General features: G+C 30.7%; 1 protein-coding gene across 4 annotated transcripts in view; it reads left to right on the top strand.

Annotated features, from left to right (window-relative positions):
* The first annotated feature begins 1,208 nt into the window (after positions 1 to 1,208).
* The window catches only part of LOC105425564 (uncharacterized), a 74,102-nt gene continuing 56,138 nt past the window's right edge, over positions 1,209 to 19,172 (top strand). The window contains exons 1-3 of one of the 4 annotated variants that reach the window (XM_089079378.1): positions 1,209 to 1,612; positions 2,918 to 5,057; positions 5,875 to 6,026. In XM_089079378.1, the coding sequence (XP_088935504.1) occupies positions 5,948 to 6,026 (79 nt within the window). In that variant the 5' untranslated portion in view covers positions 1,209 to 1,612; positions 2,918 to 5,057; positions 5,875 to 5,947. Of the gene's footprint in view, positions 1,613 to 2,232; positions 5,058 to 5,874; positions 6,027 to 19,172 lie in introns of those variants that run through there. The other 3 variants (XM_089079376.1, XM_089079375.1, XM_089079377.1) reach the window with 3 other exon arrangements.

The following is a 19,172-nucleotide window of genomic DNA, read 5'->3' as shown; positions in this document are numbered from 1 at the left end:
TTTTTAGATATTGACATGACATGACTGCGTGCAATGATAAGGAAATCATTCTAGCTTTGTCTTATTTATCTGAATTTAATTTATCATTCATTAGGATAAGATACATCATCATCATCATCATCATCATCAAGTAGTCGAATGAATGTAAACGAGTCAATTTCAGCACTATACGATGTACTATGCCTAAGCGTGCGAATTTTCCACAAATTAATTTGTGTAACTTTAAAATTATGTTATTTTGTTTATGTTTTAATTTGTTCAACTTCAAATTTATTTATTTATTTATTTAATATCTCAAACAATATAGATATCCTAAGAAATATGTTCTTTTTAAAATTTGATAACTTTTTAATATTACTTTTTATTATTACAGCCGATTTATTTTTAAATATTAATAAAACATGCTTAAAAAATGTCTCAAAGATGTCCTTAAACGTTTTTAAGATGTTTTGGAGATGTCTTATAATGTGATAATGTTTTTAACTTCCAAATCATTTAGAAAATTGTGCTCAATTTTTATGGAAAGAAAAAATGAGACAGTCTATGTAATTGTTTTGCGCTCGCACGCGTACTTTTGTTAATATTTTAATATATTAATATTTTAATATGGATACATCCTTAAATAGTTTTTATTTAAAAATTATTATAGTTTACATTTCGATATCTTTATTTCCACATGATCGCAGATCACGTTACTAACTATTGTCACAAATTCTGAGATAATCGATATATTTTATACAGATATGTAAATTGTTACAGATATTACATTCTGATATAAATCTAATATATGCATATGCACGTGTGCAAGTGTGTATCTTAAATAGATAGGATATAAATTATAAATAAGACCAGACTCTTGAATTCTTGATGTAAATTATAGCTCGTGTTTAAAGTGGGCTTAAAAAAATTAAAAGGATCGATGTGGAGGATCTGGTTCATAAATCCTCTCGATTGTTATTTGGATTCTTTCCCTCGTCTCATCTCTCTCTTAATCTCCTTTTCGCTTTTTTCCCCCGCCTTCCCCTTAACTCTTTAGCTTCTCTATTTCTAATACATCAAGAAATATCTCTCTAGCCGAGATTCGAATCGTATCGAGAAATATCTATGACATATGAACGCCGCACGCAACATCAGCATCAGCAGCAGCAGCAGCAGCAGCAGCAACAACTGAGGTTGACTCGTCTCAGCGAAGGTTTTCACCCCACTTTCGGCCAGATATGATCCCCACCTGGGCTCTGGTTGCGTACTCACCCCACCCTCAGGTTCTCCAACAACACCTGTCGTTACGACGGCGAACGACTGGCTTTCCGCCAGTCTGACGTATATACAGTTGTCGCAGGTTCTTTCGAGATTGTTGTTGCGTGCAGTGAGTCCTGCCGTCCGCCCGTTCGACCGTCGTTCTCTTTTTTCCAGCGCGACGATTTATTCGCTGTTGTTTACACGCACACCGAGATCGAGCTTGTCATCCGCGCGAGTTTGCCTCGCGGTTTGTTTTTCCTTTGCCATTCGCGCGTGCGAGACGAAGCTGTGTCAGACGTCAATCGCGAGATCACATAAGATTTCCGAATCGCATGGGAACGTCCCGTGCGAGTGACAGCGAGGCAAGACAACGGTTCGTTGTATAAAAGAAGCTCCGGGGAAGGCGGGACGGAGGGGGGGGAGGGGAGGCGAGGGATAGTTTTGAGAAAATTTACGAAATTCTGATTCTAAAGGAATGTCGAGATTTAATAAGAATTATGAGACTCGAGATTGACTGGCTTATGCGCTAAGAGAAACAATTATCAGGTCTGACGAGTCAAAAGATAGTAGCATGATTTTTTTTTTTTTTTTATGGATTTAATATATTGTGAGATTTATTTTGTTATTGCTACTGTCAGTTATGAATGATGAATCCAATTAATATCGAGGCAATTTTTATTATATATACATATAGTATTTAGTAAACTTGAAAAAATTTATATAAATTAAAATAATTTTATACCTCGCGTGTCGTTTTGTTTGAAGGATCCAATCGTCTTGAAAAGTTTAAATTTATTCGAATCACTTTTGAAAATTAAGTTTAATTATTAATACCTGCATTATTTTAAATATTTATATGGTTACATTTGGAATCACAACATTATTGCGGATGTTATTAATAATTATTAATTATCAAAGAAAGTTAAAAAAAATTTGATTTTTAAAGGAAAGGAATTAAATTAGAAATTACACGATCACATTGCATCGCGTATTGTATTCCGAAGGGTATCATGTGATGCATGTATTACCATCACCATGCACTTCGGGACCAGTCATACCTGTAATTCCACGTTCACCACGTGGTCGATCACAGTCTCGTAAACACATTTATTGCATCGACGATCTAGAAAAATATCGCCTCACGGTAAAAATCGCGATCAATTTTCAAAAGTTATGTTTAAGGTTCCGAGATTGAAACCGGTGTAACTTTGATGAATGCATTCTTCGCATCATAAATATTAACGAGTTATATCTTCGTGCAGATTATCATCGCAAATAAAATCTAGAAATCATTTTTGTAACAAAATCTGAATTTGATGAGATGATATTGGTTTCAATCTGACTCACTTTTTTATATTCTTATCTCTTCGAATTTTTTTATTTAGTCATTTAAAGCGGATAATTCAGTCAATATACAAGTAAAGAAATTTCATATTTATTGAACACATAATTTGTGATTCAGGAATCAGAATAAAAAAATTTCGAAAAAATAAAATATCTGCAATAATAAATAGTCGCCATTAGAAAATTGACAAAAGAATTTAAACAAAAAATTCAGGTCGTAATTCAATCATGAAACCAATCGTGCATTAGCATTTACAATGTCTTAATTTCTCTGGAAAATTTTTATAACGATCGAAATTATCGTGATAATAAAATATGCATTTACGATAAACAGGTTATTTTCTTCCACACATCGTACAACAAAGAATAATAAGGAAATCTATTAGTGGGATTTGTCATATACGAGGATCGGCGTGTGAAGAATATTAATTGCTCCGACGATTATATGCAATGATTCGACACGAAGGAAGATGATTGATTTACAGCGAAACAATTCTCGGAGACGAATAGAAACATTGGATTAGCATGTCAATGAGACGAAATTCGACTCGCTTTTGCAAAAGAAAAGCGATAATCGAGGAAATTTGAGGAAAAACACCGACCAAGAATCGTTCGTGAAGAAATCTCTTCGAAGAGAGGTTTTAAAGAAAAAAATCATTTTTTTCAAGACCTGTGTCACAAAGTATATCTCATAGAAAAAGGTTTTTTTTATCTGAAAAAAAAAAAACTTCCAATCAAAGTGATTCCTTAAGGAAAGGATTGTTAAAACGAAAGAAACCTATGATGAAAAACATTCCTTCAGAGATTCTATTTGTTTTAACGAGAAGTTTTCTAAAAGATACTTCTATGAATGTGAATATCGATTTTTAAATGAAACATATACTTGAATAAAAGTACTATTAGTGAAAGATATAAGATAAGATTAATGAAGAGATAGCTGTTTATGAGAATAAGATTTTGAAAAACTTTTCTGGAGACATTCGACGAACTTCGAGGACACTTAAAAGAAAACGATTAGTGAATGATATTTACATAAAAAAAATAAAGACACACTGCTTCACTCTCTCTCTTTCGCGAATAACAATTAATTTTTCTTGTTTGATTCTTTTAAAGAGACGTTTTTAAGAGAAGAATCACGGAAGAGCAATCATTCTTACAGCTTTACTTTTTTCTCTTCTTTTTTTCGTGATCGACCGTTTCTTATTTTCTTATTTTCGACGGCGGTCGGTTTTTCATTTTTCGTGGTCTCGATAGAGATCGATATCGTCACATATAGTCGATAAACGAGAATGATATTCATGGTAGTGATCATGGATGCGTCGCGGAACATCGCGACGCTGGGTCGGCGAATTAAGCGTCGCGACTTCGGTTTTACGTAATATCAGTCTGCTACTATTGCTACTGCTGCTGTTACCAACATCGTCGGGTGGGATTCGTCAAGGTCACGGGGCCGCGGAAAACGCGCTGCACACCCGTAACAAGACGCCATCGCCGCCGTAGCCAAAGTCGTTGTTGGTTCTATTAATCCAGTGAAAAGCAAAGCGTTCCACCAATCAAGTTGAACGAGTTCAAAAGCTTTTGAAGAGAATAAGAAAAGTAAAATGGTCCAAGTGATTCAGTAAGTCGATTAATTTGACTGGATTTGAATGAATCGAGGAAATCGAGGTGCAAAAATAGGAAAATGAAGGAAATTTAAAAAGAAAAGCGTGGAAAATCGGACAAGAAATTGAAGAAGAAATTTTAAAAGATTTCAACAAAAATCTCGGAAAATTTAAAGGAATTTGTAACGAAGATGGATCTGTGTAAAAAAAATATGTATTGTATAATATTAATTGTACAGTGAAGTTAAAAACTGTCGAAAATAAATTTCAAAGTAGATTAAAGTGAAAAAGTTGACAGTCAGTGAAAGGACGGTACGCTGTTCGATTCGAGCGAATCAGAATTAAGGGCTACAGTACAAAAGAAAACCTTTTTCTTAGGGGAAGCCGAATAAAGGTATTATTCTGGAAAGTCTCAGAGAAAGAGAGAGAGAGAGAGAGAGAGAGAGAGAGAGAGAGAGAGAGAGAGAGAGAGCAGAAAATTTAAGAAAATATTCCCAGAAGAGACAAAGCTCAGAGAGATATTGTCAGCCATTCTTGAAGAAAACACCCAAGCCTCAAGGCGACACTCGAGTCTTATTCGTCGAGGACGTTGCAAGTGTCTTTTTCTGTCGAGATATCATCAAACACGTTGTCTTCCTGGATCAGCGATCGCGTCTGAATAACCTTCGTAGAAACGCTTCGAGAATTCGCGTTATTGAAGTTTCGGACGGTCGCGCGCATGATACTCCCGGTTCGTGTTTGTTGTGTTATTGTTCATAAAAATGTTCATTTCGTTCTCGCAGACCTGTAACGATTTTTAATTCGCGCGGACGTGGATTGTTGATTCGCGTGCGATCAGAATTGGATCACATTTGGATCTTTGGATCGTCTCAGGTTAGTCAATCATATTGAGAAACTCTGGATCCCTGATTGAATAAATTCAATTCCGACGTCTCGGTCAATCTGGATTAACTTTCGATTTTATTGGACAAAATAATTTTGAATTTTGCCCTAATTAACTTTTTAATTAAATTATTCCGATTTTTTTGTTAACAATGTGATGTTAAAAGGAACGATGTCTTGCAAATTTCAAAGAATAATTTGTGATTTGTGCTACATTTGCCAATATCTATTGAATACATATAACTTTTTTAATAATTTATTAAATAAAATGTATTATATTTTTCAAAATATTTTATATTTTATATATGTATTTTATGTATGTAAGCTACTTTCAAAATAAGAGTTTCATGTATGATATGTGTAAAAGCATTGAAAAACACGTTAAAAAAGTATATAGATTATTGAACTTATTATTTAATATTTTAAATTAACTATTTTTAGCAATAAAAAGCAAACAAATTTTATTCTATATTTTATTTTCAATTTAATTTTGCATACAGAATCCCAATTGTTCAGTTATATAACTTTGCATTATATAATTTATTCTCATGTAGATAAATTTGTTCATATAGTGTAGACAGATATGTATAGATTCAAAAAGTTTATTGTTGAAATTAAAACGACAAAATGAAATGTAAAACGGAATGAAAAATCTTCCGTGATGACGCATTTATATAACGTTCTATAATGTATATCTATAATGCGTCCCTTAATTAAATCATTCATCAGAATGTGAAAAACCATTATTGAAAAACTGTTAAAATTAAAACTTCATGCTATAAATAAAATAAATGCTGTTATTTGCCAGTTAGGTTTCAAAAGGTGCCGGATGACGTTGTGATGCTCCGCAGATCTTGAAGTCTTTGGATATAGGCAGGACGATGAGCGTCAGGATTGTCGTAAGCGTCACCGAACTCACGAATATGGACGCCAAGGATCGCTACGTTATCGAGGGCATTGGTGAGTTTTTCCTCTAATTTTTTTTATTAAAATTAAAAAAAAATGTGAAATAATATCGGATTGTATTTTGAGAAGACTACGTTAGATTTTTCGTCACAGCGGATTCTAATTCCATTTGATACTTCCAAATGTTGAAAATAATTATAAAAGGACTATGTTTGTAGCATTGAGACATAGCTATGATTGTAGGGCATCGAAAAAGGATTAAAAAGTTTCATGCACCTGACTCGTTCAAAATCGAATAAAATTCTCGAAAAATCGAATAAAATCAATGGTATAATCATAACAACGAACTTTGAATAGCTCTAGCACTCGGACTCATTCTGTAAGGTTATGTATGGAACTTTTTAATCCTTTTTTGATCCTTTATAATCCTAGCCCAATTTCACTAAAACTGGGCATAGCTTTTTGTATTATTTGCTACTTTCATATTTTAGATAAATCTTTTATTATACGAACATATTGTTTACAATCTTACTGAACAGTCGATACGATAAATTATATTTTTAAATTGTGACATGCCAATTTAACATGTTTATCCCCTTCGCGATTCGTTTGAACATAAGGAGATTGTTACTTACGTAAATGTACATTATACGACGCAAAATGCGACGCTGCGAAAAGTAGGGAACATAATAATATGTATAACGTTCTTATTCGTTATTGTTCCAATGACTTCCAGGTAGCATGATCTTCATTTTTTGCTTGTTCTTATAATATCGGGAATCAATGCGTATTGAAATATATATTTAATATTAATTTATTTATAAATATATTTAATCTTGAAATATTTATAAATATGTATGTATATTATTTTATATATATAATAAGAAAATATATACATGTGTATAATAAATATACATGTATATTTTTAATAATATGTATTATTAATTCCAAGTATTGTTACGAAGAATATGAATTAACATTGTCTGATCGCGATCAGGACTCGATTGTTTTCGCAAAAACGAAAATTTATTTGTAATTTCTACGTAATTTTCTTCACGTGATACGTGATACGTATTGCTATAACGGTGAAATAAATAAAGCGCGGGCAAAAATTCTTCTGGAATTCTTTGTGTAGAATTGCAGAAAAACCTAGTATTGTTTTTTTTTAAAGTTTTCAAAAAACTACATGACGAGTTTCGCCTGAATGCCCGAACGCCAAAACATGTATGTTGACGCGTCATGCTAATAATACGCTTGGTAAGTATCATCGGTCGGCTCACTTGTTCATTTACACGCAATTACGCAAATTTGCGCTCGATTCGCGATTGCTAACTTTATCGGCAAATAAACATCCGCACGTCATTTACGGGACTCATTCACACACGGCAGATGAGACCTGCAAATGGATCGCGTCAAGGGATTCAATCGCCACTTGTCATATGACTCGCCTCAGATCTATTTTCGATATTCATGATTTCTGTCCGAAATTTTTGCTAAACTAAGAAAGACCAATATCTATTAATTTTGCATATTTCTTTAACTGAATATCATTCAAGCGTATTTTCAGCGTACAGAAAAAAAATTCTGTGATCTTCTAAAAAAAATTTTTTTATTTTTAAAATAAAGATATGAGATTTATTTTTATAAGGATTTTATTTTGTCTTATGGAAAGTTTCATTCTCACTAAAATTACGAAAACTAATATGTCTTTGATAAATTTTACTTTTAATTAACTTAAATTTTTATAAGCGCGACATTATTCTCTGTTGTAAAGCTATATAAATAATTAATAATTTCTTCCAAGTGTTATATTCCGAGGCGCATTTTGTCCGATCTAGTCCGATCTAGATATCAAGTTTATTATTCGATCTGTTGAGCAGATACTATTCGCTCGGCGTGATTAATAGATCTTATCGGTATAAAAAAAAAACCCGGTATTATTACGCCAACGTCACATTATATAATCTACTTGCAATCGCCTGCGCATCTAGAATTTGCGCGGATACTTCCCGCGCGAATTTATTACAATCCGTTACAATCCACGTCATACGATTCCGTATTTGAAAGCTATTAAAAGACATCCGTGACAATTTAAGTAATAACTTAATTTGCGTTAAAATTTTATTTGCGACAAATTTTTAGAATTTTAGAAACATCACGTTATCTTATAATAAAGCGCTTAATATTTACTATTTCATAATTACATTGTTATAAGTTTTTTTATTCATTGTTTTTATTAAACTATTCGGACAAACTACTTTCTTGAAGTAGTCCAAACTATTTTACATATTAATTTATTAATATTAGGCTTATTCTACTTTGTACTTTATTCATCGATTGATCGATCAAAAATGTAGATTTATCATGCGTGATTGATTTAAGTAATGTTCAAACATCATGGCTGAATGATCAAATGTTCGAGCTCATCTCTGAATGATCAAATGTGCGAAGGATAATATGCCTTTAAATGACAAAGCATAAATTTTTTAATCTAATCTAATACACTTGGATTGCAAGGAACAAACGGAGCAACGGAGAGAAGGGGGCAGATAGTGATAAGCAAACAATTGCATTATCGGCACGTGATAATAGGCAGTGGCCAATTTGAGCTTTATGACGCTTCTTATTCTAACTACGCTTTCGTTGTCACGCATTCCTTATCGCGAGGATGTAAAAATAACTTTATCCTTGACATTGAAACATATTAGTAAGACATCACAGAAATTTGTAAGTTCGTAAGAAATTCTTGTGTCTCATTACACATGCAACGCGCGTAAAAAAAAATAAAACTCGCGAAAGATCCTAGTTGAATTCAAAATATATTTCGAGACTCGAAAAGGATTTGAAATTCTAAAGATTTTTTTTTTTATCGTCTTGTGACAATTTTTATCTGTGATTTAAAAAAATTTGATATGTTAAAAAGTAGTTTTTGGATCGAAACTCTGAAACATTTCAATAATAGATAAAAGGGAATATTATATTTTACAAAATAACTACATTTATTTTTAAATACTCTGTATGAAAAATTTCACTCACATCTAAATTATTGTAAGAATATGATATGAAATGAGGACTACTGAGAGTATCGGCGCGGTATTCAGTGCGCTAAGTAAATTAAAATACGAGTTTATTTATATAAAAAAATAAAGGACGTTTTTTTTATTGCATTTCGTGCCATCTTCAGCATACAATATTCAACATAATATTTAGGAGCTTATCTCAAGCTCCAAGCCATTCATGAGGAAACAGATTGTTCATTATTTTATCCTCGTTTGATATTCGGTGAATAACAGAAATAAAATTACATTATATGGGGGAACTCGGATAAGAAATTCGAACGCACTCCTGAGAATTCTAGAGAAATGTATCAAATGTATTAAAAATAATCATCAGTTTGGTAGGCCGTATGCAGAGTTGTCAAAAAAGGCCATATGTACTCATTTTACTAGATTCCAATAAAATTTAGTTTTCTGATTATCGATAACATGATAAATTTTTATTTTTATTTTAAATGACTTTTTAATTACATATTTAAAAAATTTTAATCAAGTCCTTTTAACTTCCATTTTTCTTGCGATGGATGTCCTATGCATTTATTTATTGTAATTTGCACTTGGGCTTGATTTTTTATTTCGGACTATCATCTGTTTTTTTGATAATTCTGCATGATTTATTCATGATTTATTAAAAGGTTTATTAAATTGCGTTTGACACATTTCATTACAATCCTCATTCATCATGGATAGTTCGAAATCTTCCAATGAATATTATATGTTGAAGATGACTCGAAATGCAGCCGAAACATTTTGTATTTTTCCTACAAGAATAAATTTATATTTTAATTTATTTAACGCATTTAACTATATTGGGGATTTTCAACAGCCCTCATTTCATATTATATCCCTTGAATTTCGAAAATCCTTTATAATAATTGTTTAAATTATTGTATATTAAATTCATAGAAAAAATATGCAAACATCTCAATTTTAGGAATTGATATTTCTGATTACGTTTCGAATCAATTTCGTTTCAACTCAATGAACATTTTAAGCAACGCAAAATCCAAAATCGGGATATGAGACATATCTCTGTTTTGTTTGAGATAAGATGTCTTAAAATATTTCTGAAGTCTTATAAAATTAAAATCAAAAAAATGTCTTTATGAAATCTTTAAGATGTCTTTAAGATGTCCCGATGAAACATTATTTTAAAACAACTGATTTATGTATAAGACGTTTCACTATTATTAGATGTTTTGTAATGAAATAAAAATTAAAAAATATACTTCTCGAAAACATAAATTTTGTCTTAATAGTTACGTTGTTGTGGCACTGAACAATAAAAACCCATTATGATATCTTAAAAACATTTAAAGACCAAATTATACAAAAATGTTAGACATCTCATAAAATTATTAGAAAAATATCGTTATGATATCGTTATGATATCGTTATCTTTATGACGTTTTATAATCCGATTTACGATGACTTGGAGACATCTCGTGAACTTCTTGTTTGAGATTACTTTTATTCCATAGCGAAATAAAAATTAATTGTACGGGAAATATTAATAAGAATATAAGACAGGAATTTGTATTGTTACACAACTCAATTATATATATCAAATATTATTTAATATATATTTAATTTTATTAATCTAGTTATCTTTTACATTGCAACAGAAATTTTTATCAGAGACACTTTTTTCAGAAGAGTTATGCAAATATTGTTATGATAAATATTGCAATTGATGATGTGAATAGTTGTACAAATAACGTTTTGTCATTAAATTATCATTTTCAGATATCTTAAAATTTCAGATAGCTGACACACGTCGTTTAGATATGCGTGTCTGGAAAAATCGAAAAAAGAATAAATTTTAATGTCTTAGACATTTGAAAAGGACGCGTGAATTTAATTTCGAGTAGTTGAATCCGTCATTCATATTCGCAGATTTTGGTAATCGGAAGCGGAACGTTGTCATCGTTGCGGTTAATGAAATTCGCCGCGGTTCTCGCCAGTAATTGTTACTCCAAGTTCAAGGTCGTTATGCTCCGCGGCATGTTTCTGCGACTTCCAGCGGATGGTATCGATGCCATTTCCACTTCGAGCCTGCAGCCGTTACCTAGAGAGGAAGTAAGACGCGTTTGCCACGTGCCAATCTGTCACGTGCACGTCTTCGTGGCGCAATAAATAAATCAAATTCGTATTTTTTGCTTTAGACGCGCAAACACATCTCGGTCCCGTTGTATATTTTACAAAATTTTAATTGAATCTAATAAAAACGTATTGTCAAGAGTCAAGAGTCTCTCGTAATCGTTAAAAATGAAAAAGATTACCGTCTCAGATTCTCCGGACGCTCCGATGATAGGAAATTGCGTAATGTTATGTATGAAGAAGCTACGGAAACAGAGAGGAATTGTTATTACGTCATAGCGTAGCGTTAAGAAATTAAACCTGCTTTTTATTCTTTATTCTCGCAGATCTTTAATTTTCTTCTCGCAGGTGAGGATATTTTTATTTCACCACTCGCGATTGCTAATACATTTGATATTCCTGAGTTTCAAGAAAAGAACGAACAAAAGAAACGATATAAACTATTTTATCTTATCAGGAAACATTAAAAAACGTATGACGCTTATATAAGGTAAACTTGTTTTTTTTTTTTGCAAAGTTAATTATCTCACGATATGCCACTAACGTAAAATTGGTATTTACTAATTTTGTTATTTAACATTTAAAAATTATCAGCTTTACGGATTGGATTTTTTTCAATTTAAATTTAAATTTTCAATTTGAATTTGTTAGGTCTTTGCAATGGAGAAATTAACTTGTGTTATATTAAGAATCTTCGGTGTATGTATTCGTATTCTCAAAATCTGTAATTTCCTGACAATTTATTTAATTTATAAAAAAAATAGAAGAATACATTTACTCTCAATAAAACATGTGCCTTGATCATCACATTTTCAGAATTTTTGAACATTAAGAAATGATGTGTGTGTGTGTGTGTGTGTGTGTGTGTGTGTGTGTGTGTATCATACATATATATATAGGATTGCTTCTAGGATTGCTCCTCTATATATATATATATATATATATATATATATATATATATCATATCTTGTATTTATCATATCCTAACTTAATATAACATATACATATATATATACATATACATATATATATATATATATGATATGTTATATTAAGTTAGGATATGATATATACATATATATTAGGACTGCTTCTAAACACTTTGTCAACGGGAGATTAATAATCAAGTTGTCGGATACTGCCGGCTAATAAAGAATTTTCCAGACAACTGCAACAGGAAGCTACTGAAATGATTACAATGAAGATGATAACAACTGACTCACGCTTAACGATGTTTATAGCCAACAGTTACGCAAGGCGAACCTTTAACATTTCGTTCATTAACGGAAATATGATTCGCCGAATAAATCGTCGTGACGTCATATTGCGAGATTATGAATCTCGAGAGCAACGAACCGCTCATTTACGTGTCATCTCGTCTTGTCTCAAAGTCCAGAGACCCGGAGATCCCGGATGACTTTGACTTTGGAATATTTCTTTGGAATATTTATTCAGGATGCTTTTTTTACCGCTTATACATGAACTTTGAACGATGTTTTAATCCATAGAATTATATCTGAGTAATTCTCAAAAATTATTACGTGACTTGTTGGCGTTAAGACGTCAGTGTCGAAGGTACTTGGTATTTATGAAATTAATAATGTGAAATAATGTACAATGAGTCATTATAATACAATGTACCTCATGAAAAGTGATAATTAAGCTGACGTAATATTAAAGGGATTATGATATCGGAATTCTCTCACGAAGATGGATTTGTACGTGCATGCGTGCATTGAATACAAGATATATATAATTTTTTATCATTTATATCGATTGAATTTTCAATTTATATTTGTAGTCTATTTATTATCTAATAATGTATAAGTCAAGATGATATAAATAATATGATAGCAAAAAATGATTGTTACCTGTAACAATGATGTTCTACTGAAGATGTTCTCTTCAATGTATCATCAATTAAAAAAAAATTGGATCTTTCTCACCTAATATATTCTACACCTAATTAACCGAGGACGAAACAGATATGTTCCAATCTCTAAAATTGAAGAGCAGCTATTTATTCGTCGAAGAAACTTCAGAACCCAATAGGAGACAGATTGCATTAGAAATGTTCCTCGCGAAACTATATGTATGAGTGTGAACAATTTTACGAGAAAATTTATACTCTTATATTGAATACTCTTATCACATATAAAAACTTCCATCAATGGATTATCAACTTGTGTGAATCATCTTTTGTCAGTGCCATTTTACAACAATGCATTTGTACAACACATTTCGAAATATTTGTACTTTTTATAGATGAGGTAAACTTTACATAAGATATTATTGTAGATTTTTACAATCTGTGGATGTATGAAAATCCGCGTACTATTAATCAATCTCGATACTAATATCAGTTTTTGTGTAAACTGGAATTAGAGATTTTCTTATTAAATCAGTTTTTCTTCCGTTTTTCCATTCAACGATAGAAATTAGATACAATCTTTGGAAACTGAACTTTCAACGCTATTATCATTAAGATGACCGTTGACAATACACACTCGAATGTATTCAATTATTTTAATATAATGTTTTTAACACAACACTTTTCTCTTATGTTTGAATTTTAACGTAGCTCTTACTAAACTTTTATCATTTTAGACGCATTACTTCTATTATTATTAGATTTGAACTTGAGAGCGCCTAATAATGTATTTTATGAGATTTACAAAGTATGTATATGTTAAATTTTAATTGTACGGTTTTTCTTTTCATCAAAGATTTCAATTAGCTATTAATTGAATTTTATTAATCGAACTTCATCGCGCAATATAAAAAAATTCAACTTCTAATTTCAACTTCTAATTATTAACGTCTCGTCGTGGATATAGAATGACTTGATTTGAAATCAATTAGTAAATATAATTGTAAGCAATCTCGAATCGACAACTCGATTTTAACAACTGCGTAGTACGCGCACATTTGCTCTGTATTACATTAATTTGTTGAAGTACGTATATATATATATATATATATATATATATATATATATATATATACGTATATAGTTAATCAATTATATGTATGTAATGCGGTTGTTCCATATTTATACGCAGTAATCAGTTAATTGTCCTTCCAATTTGCACGGATTTCGCATTTGCGTCGTGCGTGCGCACAAATTTCCATAAAAATCATCGTATTCCGGTGCACGTGCTGTAATGCGATCCGAGGCCGATTACGTCTTCGTTGTATTACGTATCATCTCGGAGGAAAGCCGTTCTGTTACATGTTAGGTAATCGATCGGCCGCCATCACGAATCCTCTGCATCCATATTCATGGCCGCAACGCTTATCATCTATACTCATAGAGAAAACGATGACCTGTTACGTACCAAATTGTATCATATATATATTCCAAAAATATGCGTAATAATAAATGTACATAATAATAAATTTGCTTCCCAAATATGTCAGAAATATCATTACACTCGTCTATTTGTGAATTGATCGAATTTGTTTCTTTCTGTATGCTTTATTTGTTTATTTATTTATTTTTCTTTAGAAAGTACAAAACACAATGTGTAGTAAAGATCTGTGACTTTTATATTTTTAGAATATCACTCTTTTTAAAGCTTATTGTTAAGCAAAAGATTCTAATATATTGTATATCTAATTTGTTTGTCAAATAGTTCGAAAATAACAACTGTTTGAACAGTTCAAACAGTTAGAATAGTTGATCGATCTATAATATCAATTTATTATGTTTGAAGTTCGCACTTTGACTAGTAAAGAATATTGGAAATACAGTATGCATTAAAAAAAGTAGTTTTTATGAGTTTTTTTTTGTTTTTTTAATTTCACGCATATACATTGATTTAAAATAAGTTTGAACGGTTCGACAGATTCGAATTATTTAACGTTCAATTTTGAGATTCAAACTGTTCAAACTGTTCAATTATCATATCGTTTTCGAGCATTATTTTAAAGTTGTTTTATATGACATACTCTTGAAATATATTTATATATGCATAATAACTCATACTCTTGAAATATATTTATATATGCATAATAACTAATATATGTAAATAATAATATAAGATATTTTATAATCTGATGTACCCATAAAAAAATTTTAATTTTTTCAATGTATCTTAATTCTTTAATGTCGACTTTTCTCAAAATTGGCTGGTTTAAAGTTGATCATCTTAATTAAGAAACATAATAGTGACTCACGCCAAATAATAAATTTTACATGAATAACAAGAAACAAGAATGATGACAATCCATTAAATAAGCTTTTATGAAATCGTTTTAATTAAGAGAAATCTTTTTAAAATAAATAGCTAAGTTTTATTATTTAGGTAGGTGATTTCTTAAAATTTCTTTTCTTGATCAGGCGAGCACACTTTTATTCCCAACTTTTCGAATGTGCTTTCAAGACGTTGCGAGTGCGTCAAAATCAGTTGCGGGATATACTTTTATAGCGGATTAATGCGTTCATACAAGGATGCAAGTGCAATTATGCGCGGAAGGTCGTCTACGGAGTGCAGTCTGGTCGTCAATTCAGGAAAACGTTGACGGTCGTCCGCGCGCGCGCGCGCGCGCGCGCGCATTATGATAAATGCGAGTCACGTATTAAACATTCTATTCGACATGCATCCGTATCCAAAGTCATTAGACGCCTTTCAAGGCGTCTATTAATTCCAATATTCGTCTCGTCGCGATTTTTGATGAGAGTTTTAGTCAGATCACGAAGCCTGATCAAATGAAATATGCAGGCTCTCTTTTGCTTCTCGATATTTCCCTTGAATATTAATCAGAGGGATAATTTGCGTAAGAAATTACAACATTAATTATAGTTTACGAAAATTAATTCTAGTTTACGAAAATTAATTTTGTGTTATATGTATGTGTATATATATATATATATATATATATATATATATGTGTGTGTGTGTGTGTGTGTAAAACATTTAATATTTAATATTTAATACATAATATAAAGTTAAATAATCGCTTAGGTAGTAATTAAGTAATGAAGTTAAAAGATTTATTTAATTAATTAATTAAATTAATAATTATTTTCCTATGAATCAAAATTTATAATTAATTAATTTATTTTTAAAGATATGTTAACTCTTTAATTTTTGAAGTTAATTTTTTTTATTTATTATCATGATGTTTTATAATATAATTATTCCATTGTTTACAATAACACAATTTAAAAAAATTACAACATTGTAGTTTAATATAAATAATGCTTGTTGAAATTAACTTTTAATTTAACTCAAATTAGTTTTTTTAATTAAAGTTAGTTTCATGTAACTTTTAATTGAACTAATTTTATAGATCATTAACTTCAACTTAGTCACTTTAGTTAAAGAAAAAAATTTAACTTATTAAATTATGACAGGTAATAATATATAATATAAGACAGGATAATAATATATAATATAACAATCATATCAGAAATGAAAATTTTTTAATTATGTATGTTATATATAATATAATTTTAAAAATGTATACAGTTATGGAGAAGATTTAGTGGACAGATAATGGAAATATAAGTAAAATTTAATCGAAATTTAATTACTTAAATTTCATTTATAACTATTTTCACTATCTGTCCATTAAATTTTGTCGGTAACTATATACATACACGCATACGCATACGTACCTTAGAAAGAATGCTAAAGATTTTAGAACTCGGAGTTTTCTAAAGGAACAGTCTCAAGAATTCGATAAGATAAAAATTTAATGATCCAACGATTTTATGATTCGGAGATTTTAGAACAAGCGATTAAATCCCTAAGATCTCATAATCAAGGATCTTGGAATCAAAAGTTTTAAAGGAGGCAGATATTTTATTCCTGTAGTGAAGGTTATCAGAATTCAAGGATCCAAGATAACAAATGAATTTTAAAATTCAACAACAATATTTTTCAATAATTTCTATTCCTCGATAACTTTTCATTTTTTTTTCTCTTTTTTTTTTCCTACATTTACACGTTATAGTGCATAATGAAGGGCTTTACAATCGGAATAAATACGTATTGCACGAAATATCGTGTCGTAATATCTTCCAATTACGAAAATGACTGATATTGCAATACGGTGCCTTCCTTTTCTTCTTCCATTGTGTATAGAGACATTTGGACAGTCTGCCAGAAAATGCGGATTTGCAGCGTGATTCATGTGATGAAACGTTAAAGAAACGTGAAACTTGTTGATTCGCAATACAAACGGAACTAGTCCAATCGGCCGCGTATCGTCCGATACCGGAAACTGGTTTATCGTGAATGGAAACTGAGTCTGGTTCGCGCGATTCGAACCCGACAAAAAAGAAAAGTGGGACCGGAGGACCTTCGACCGGCCAAAAAGTCTTCCGCGTCGGTTCAGAACGGGTTTCTCATTGAGAATTAAGTGAAAAAGATCCTTGGACAATGGCGCGTATCGGCTATGCCGATCAGCTTCCTTCAGGGCTACCAATCAGAGCGTTGCGTTATTTCGATAATTCGATAATTCATAGCGATCTGTTTCGATTCAGCGTTTTCCCGATTTAACGTTTTCACAACCAAACGACATAAGATGCGAAATATATCTCTCAGACAATTCAGATCTCAATTTTCTGCGATCACTTGGCTAAATTCATAATTGAACATTGTAACGAATCATCTCATCTGCTCGACAGCGATATGTACAATGCAGTACAGCGGATCAATCCACGAGAACAAAAAAAGAGATTGATTTTTCAATCTTAATGATATTTTAGAAACTTTATGAATAAATTCGAAATATATTTTATTTCATATGTCACATTTGTCACATAAATTAAGGACTCGGATAAAATACGCGACAGGTTTTCAACAGACAAGAATTCAAAAATTTGACCAGATATAAATCTGAAAATGATTTTATAGAATCACTAAAATAATTATGCAGTATATTTAAACATAACGAATATATTACAAAAATTTTTTATATTCTAGCAATCAATTTGAACATAAGCAATCAATTCTACATAAATAATTTTGATCCAACAAAATTATTTCCAAATCTGAATCTGAAACCCAAAACATTTGAATTTTTCAGCACAACTGCCTTTTTTATGTACATACATATGTTATACATATGTTATACATATGTTATACATATGTTATACAAATATAGATAACAGTATAAAACTGTTCTACTACTTACTTCTGTGTATCAATGTGAAAAATGAGCACAATTATCAGAATGATTTGAAAATTATTTGATTTTTAAATTTCCGTACTGGTGCTTTTAGAGAGAAATATGTAACATTAATAGAAGAACTAAATAGTATATCTAGAACATTAATTTTATTTTAAAATTATTAATTATTAATTTGATTTATGTAACAGATTATTTTTATATTTCATGTATATTTAACGTATTCGATTCCTATGGTGACTCAACATCTTCTTATTAATTAATTATGAATTATGTTTGTTTCTTATAATTTATTTTAAAGAGGCATTTATATTTAAAAGTTGTTTTGAAAAAATATTAATTACAAATTTTTTTTTTAATGAAAATATTACTTTATTTCGATTTTAAATCTCCTTATAATCTAAATCTATCTACTTGATATTCTAAACAGTATAAATATCAGAAATATATTCTTTTTAAATTTTGAGTAGTTTTTCGCAATCGATATATCCTTAAGTGATCCTTAAGTATTGTGAATTAAAACTCGGGAAGCGAAGAATTGAAATATTGGAAGTATTGGAAATATTTTTAGTTCTGTGAGATCATCCACGGTGCAAAAAACAGATGTATTCATTCGCATCTTTACATATTTAATAGTAAAATTTATGAGAAAGAAATTGTCACACGAGTTAGAGATAAATTGGCACAAGAGGCATACGTAAAATAACGTGTAACGTGAACAGTACATGAGTCGCAATTGTGTAATTAGGCACGCGATGCCACATCCTTTTGTTTGAACGCATTTTCAGATCACGGGACTTCGTAATTGCCGTTTTACCTTGAGGCCGGTTAAAAGTGAGACGAGATGAGACGAGATGGCGACGGCACCGATGACGGTAGATTGAATTGTTGAACAAATTGAAAC

Source organism: Pogonomyrmex barbatus, unplaced genomic scaffold, assembly GCF_055798465.1.
Source record: "Pogonomyrmex barbatus isolate J1 unplaced genomic scaffold, ASM5579846v1 scaffold3, whole genome shotgun sequence".
In the NCBI taxonomy this organism is placed as follows: Eukaryota; Metazoa; Arthropoda; class Insecta; order Hymenoptera; family Formicidae; genus Pogonomyrmex; species Pogonomyrmex barbatus.
The sequence above is the reverse complement of the archived record's forward strand: the minus strand, read 5'-3'. Positions and strand labels throughout refer to the sequence as shown.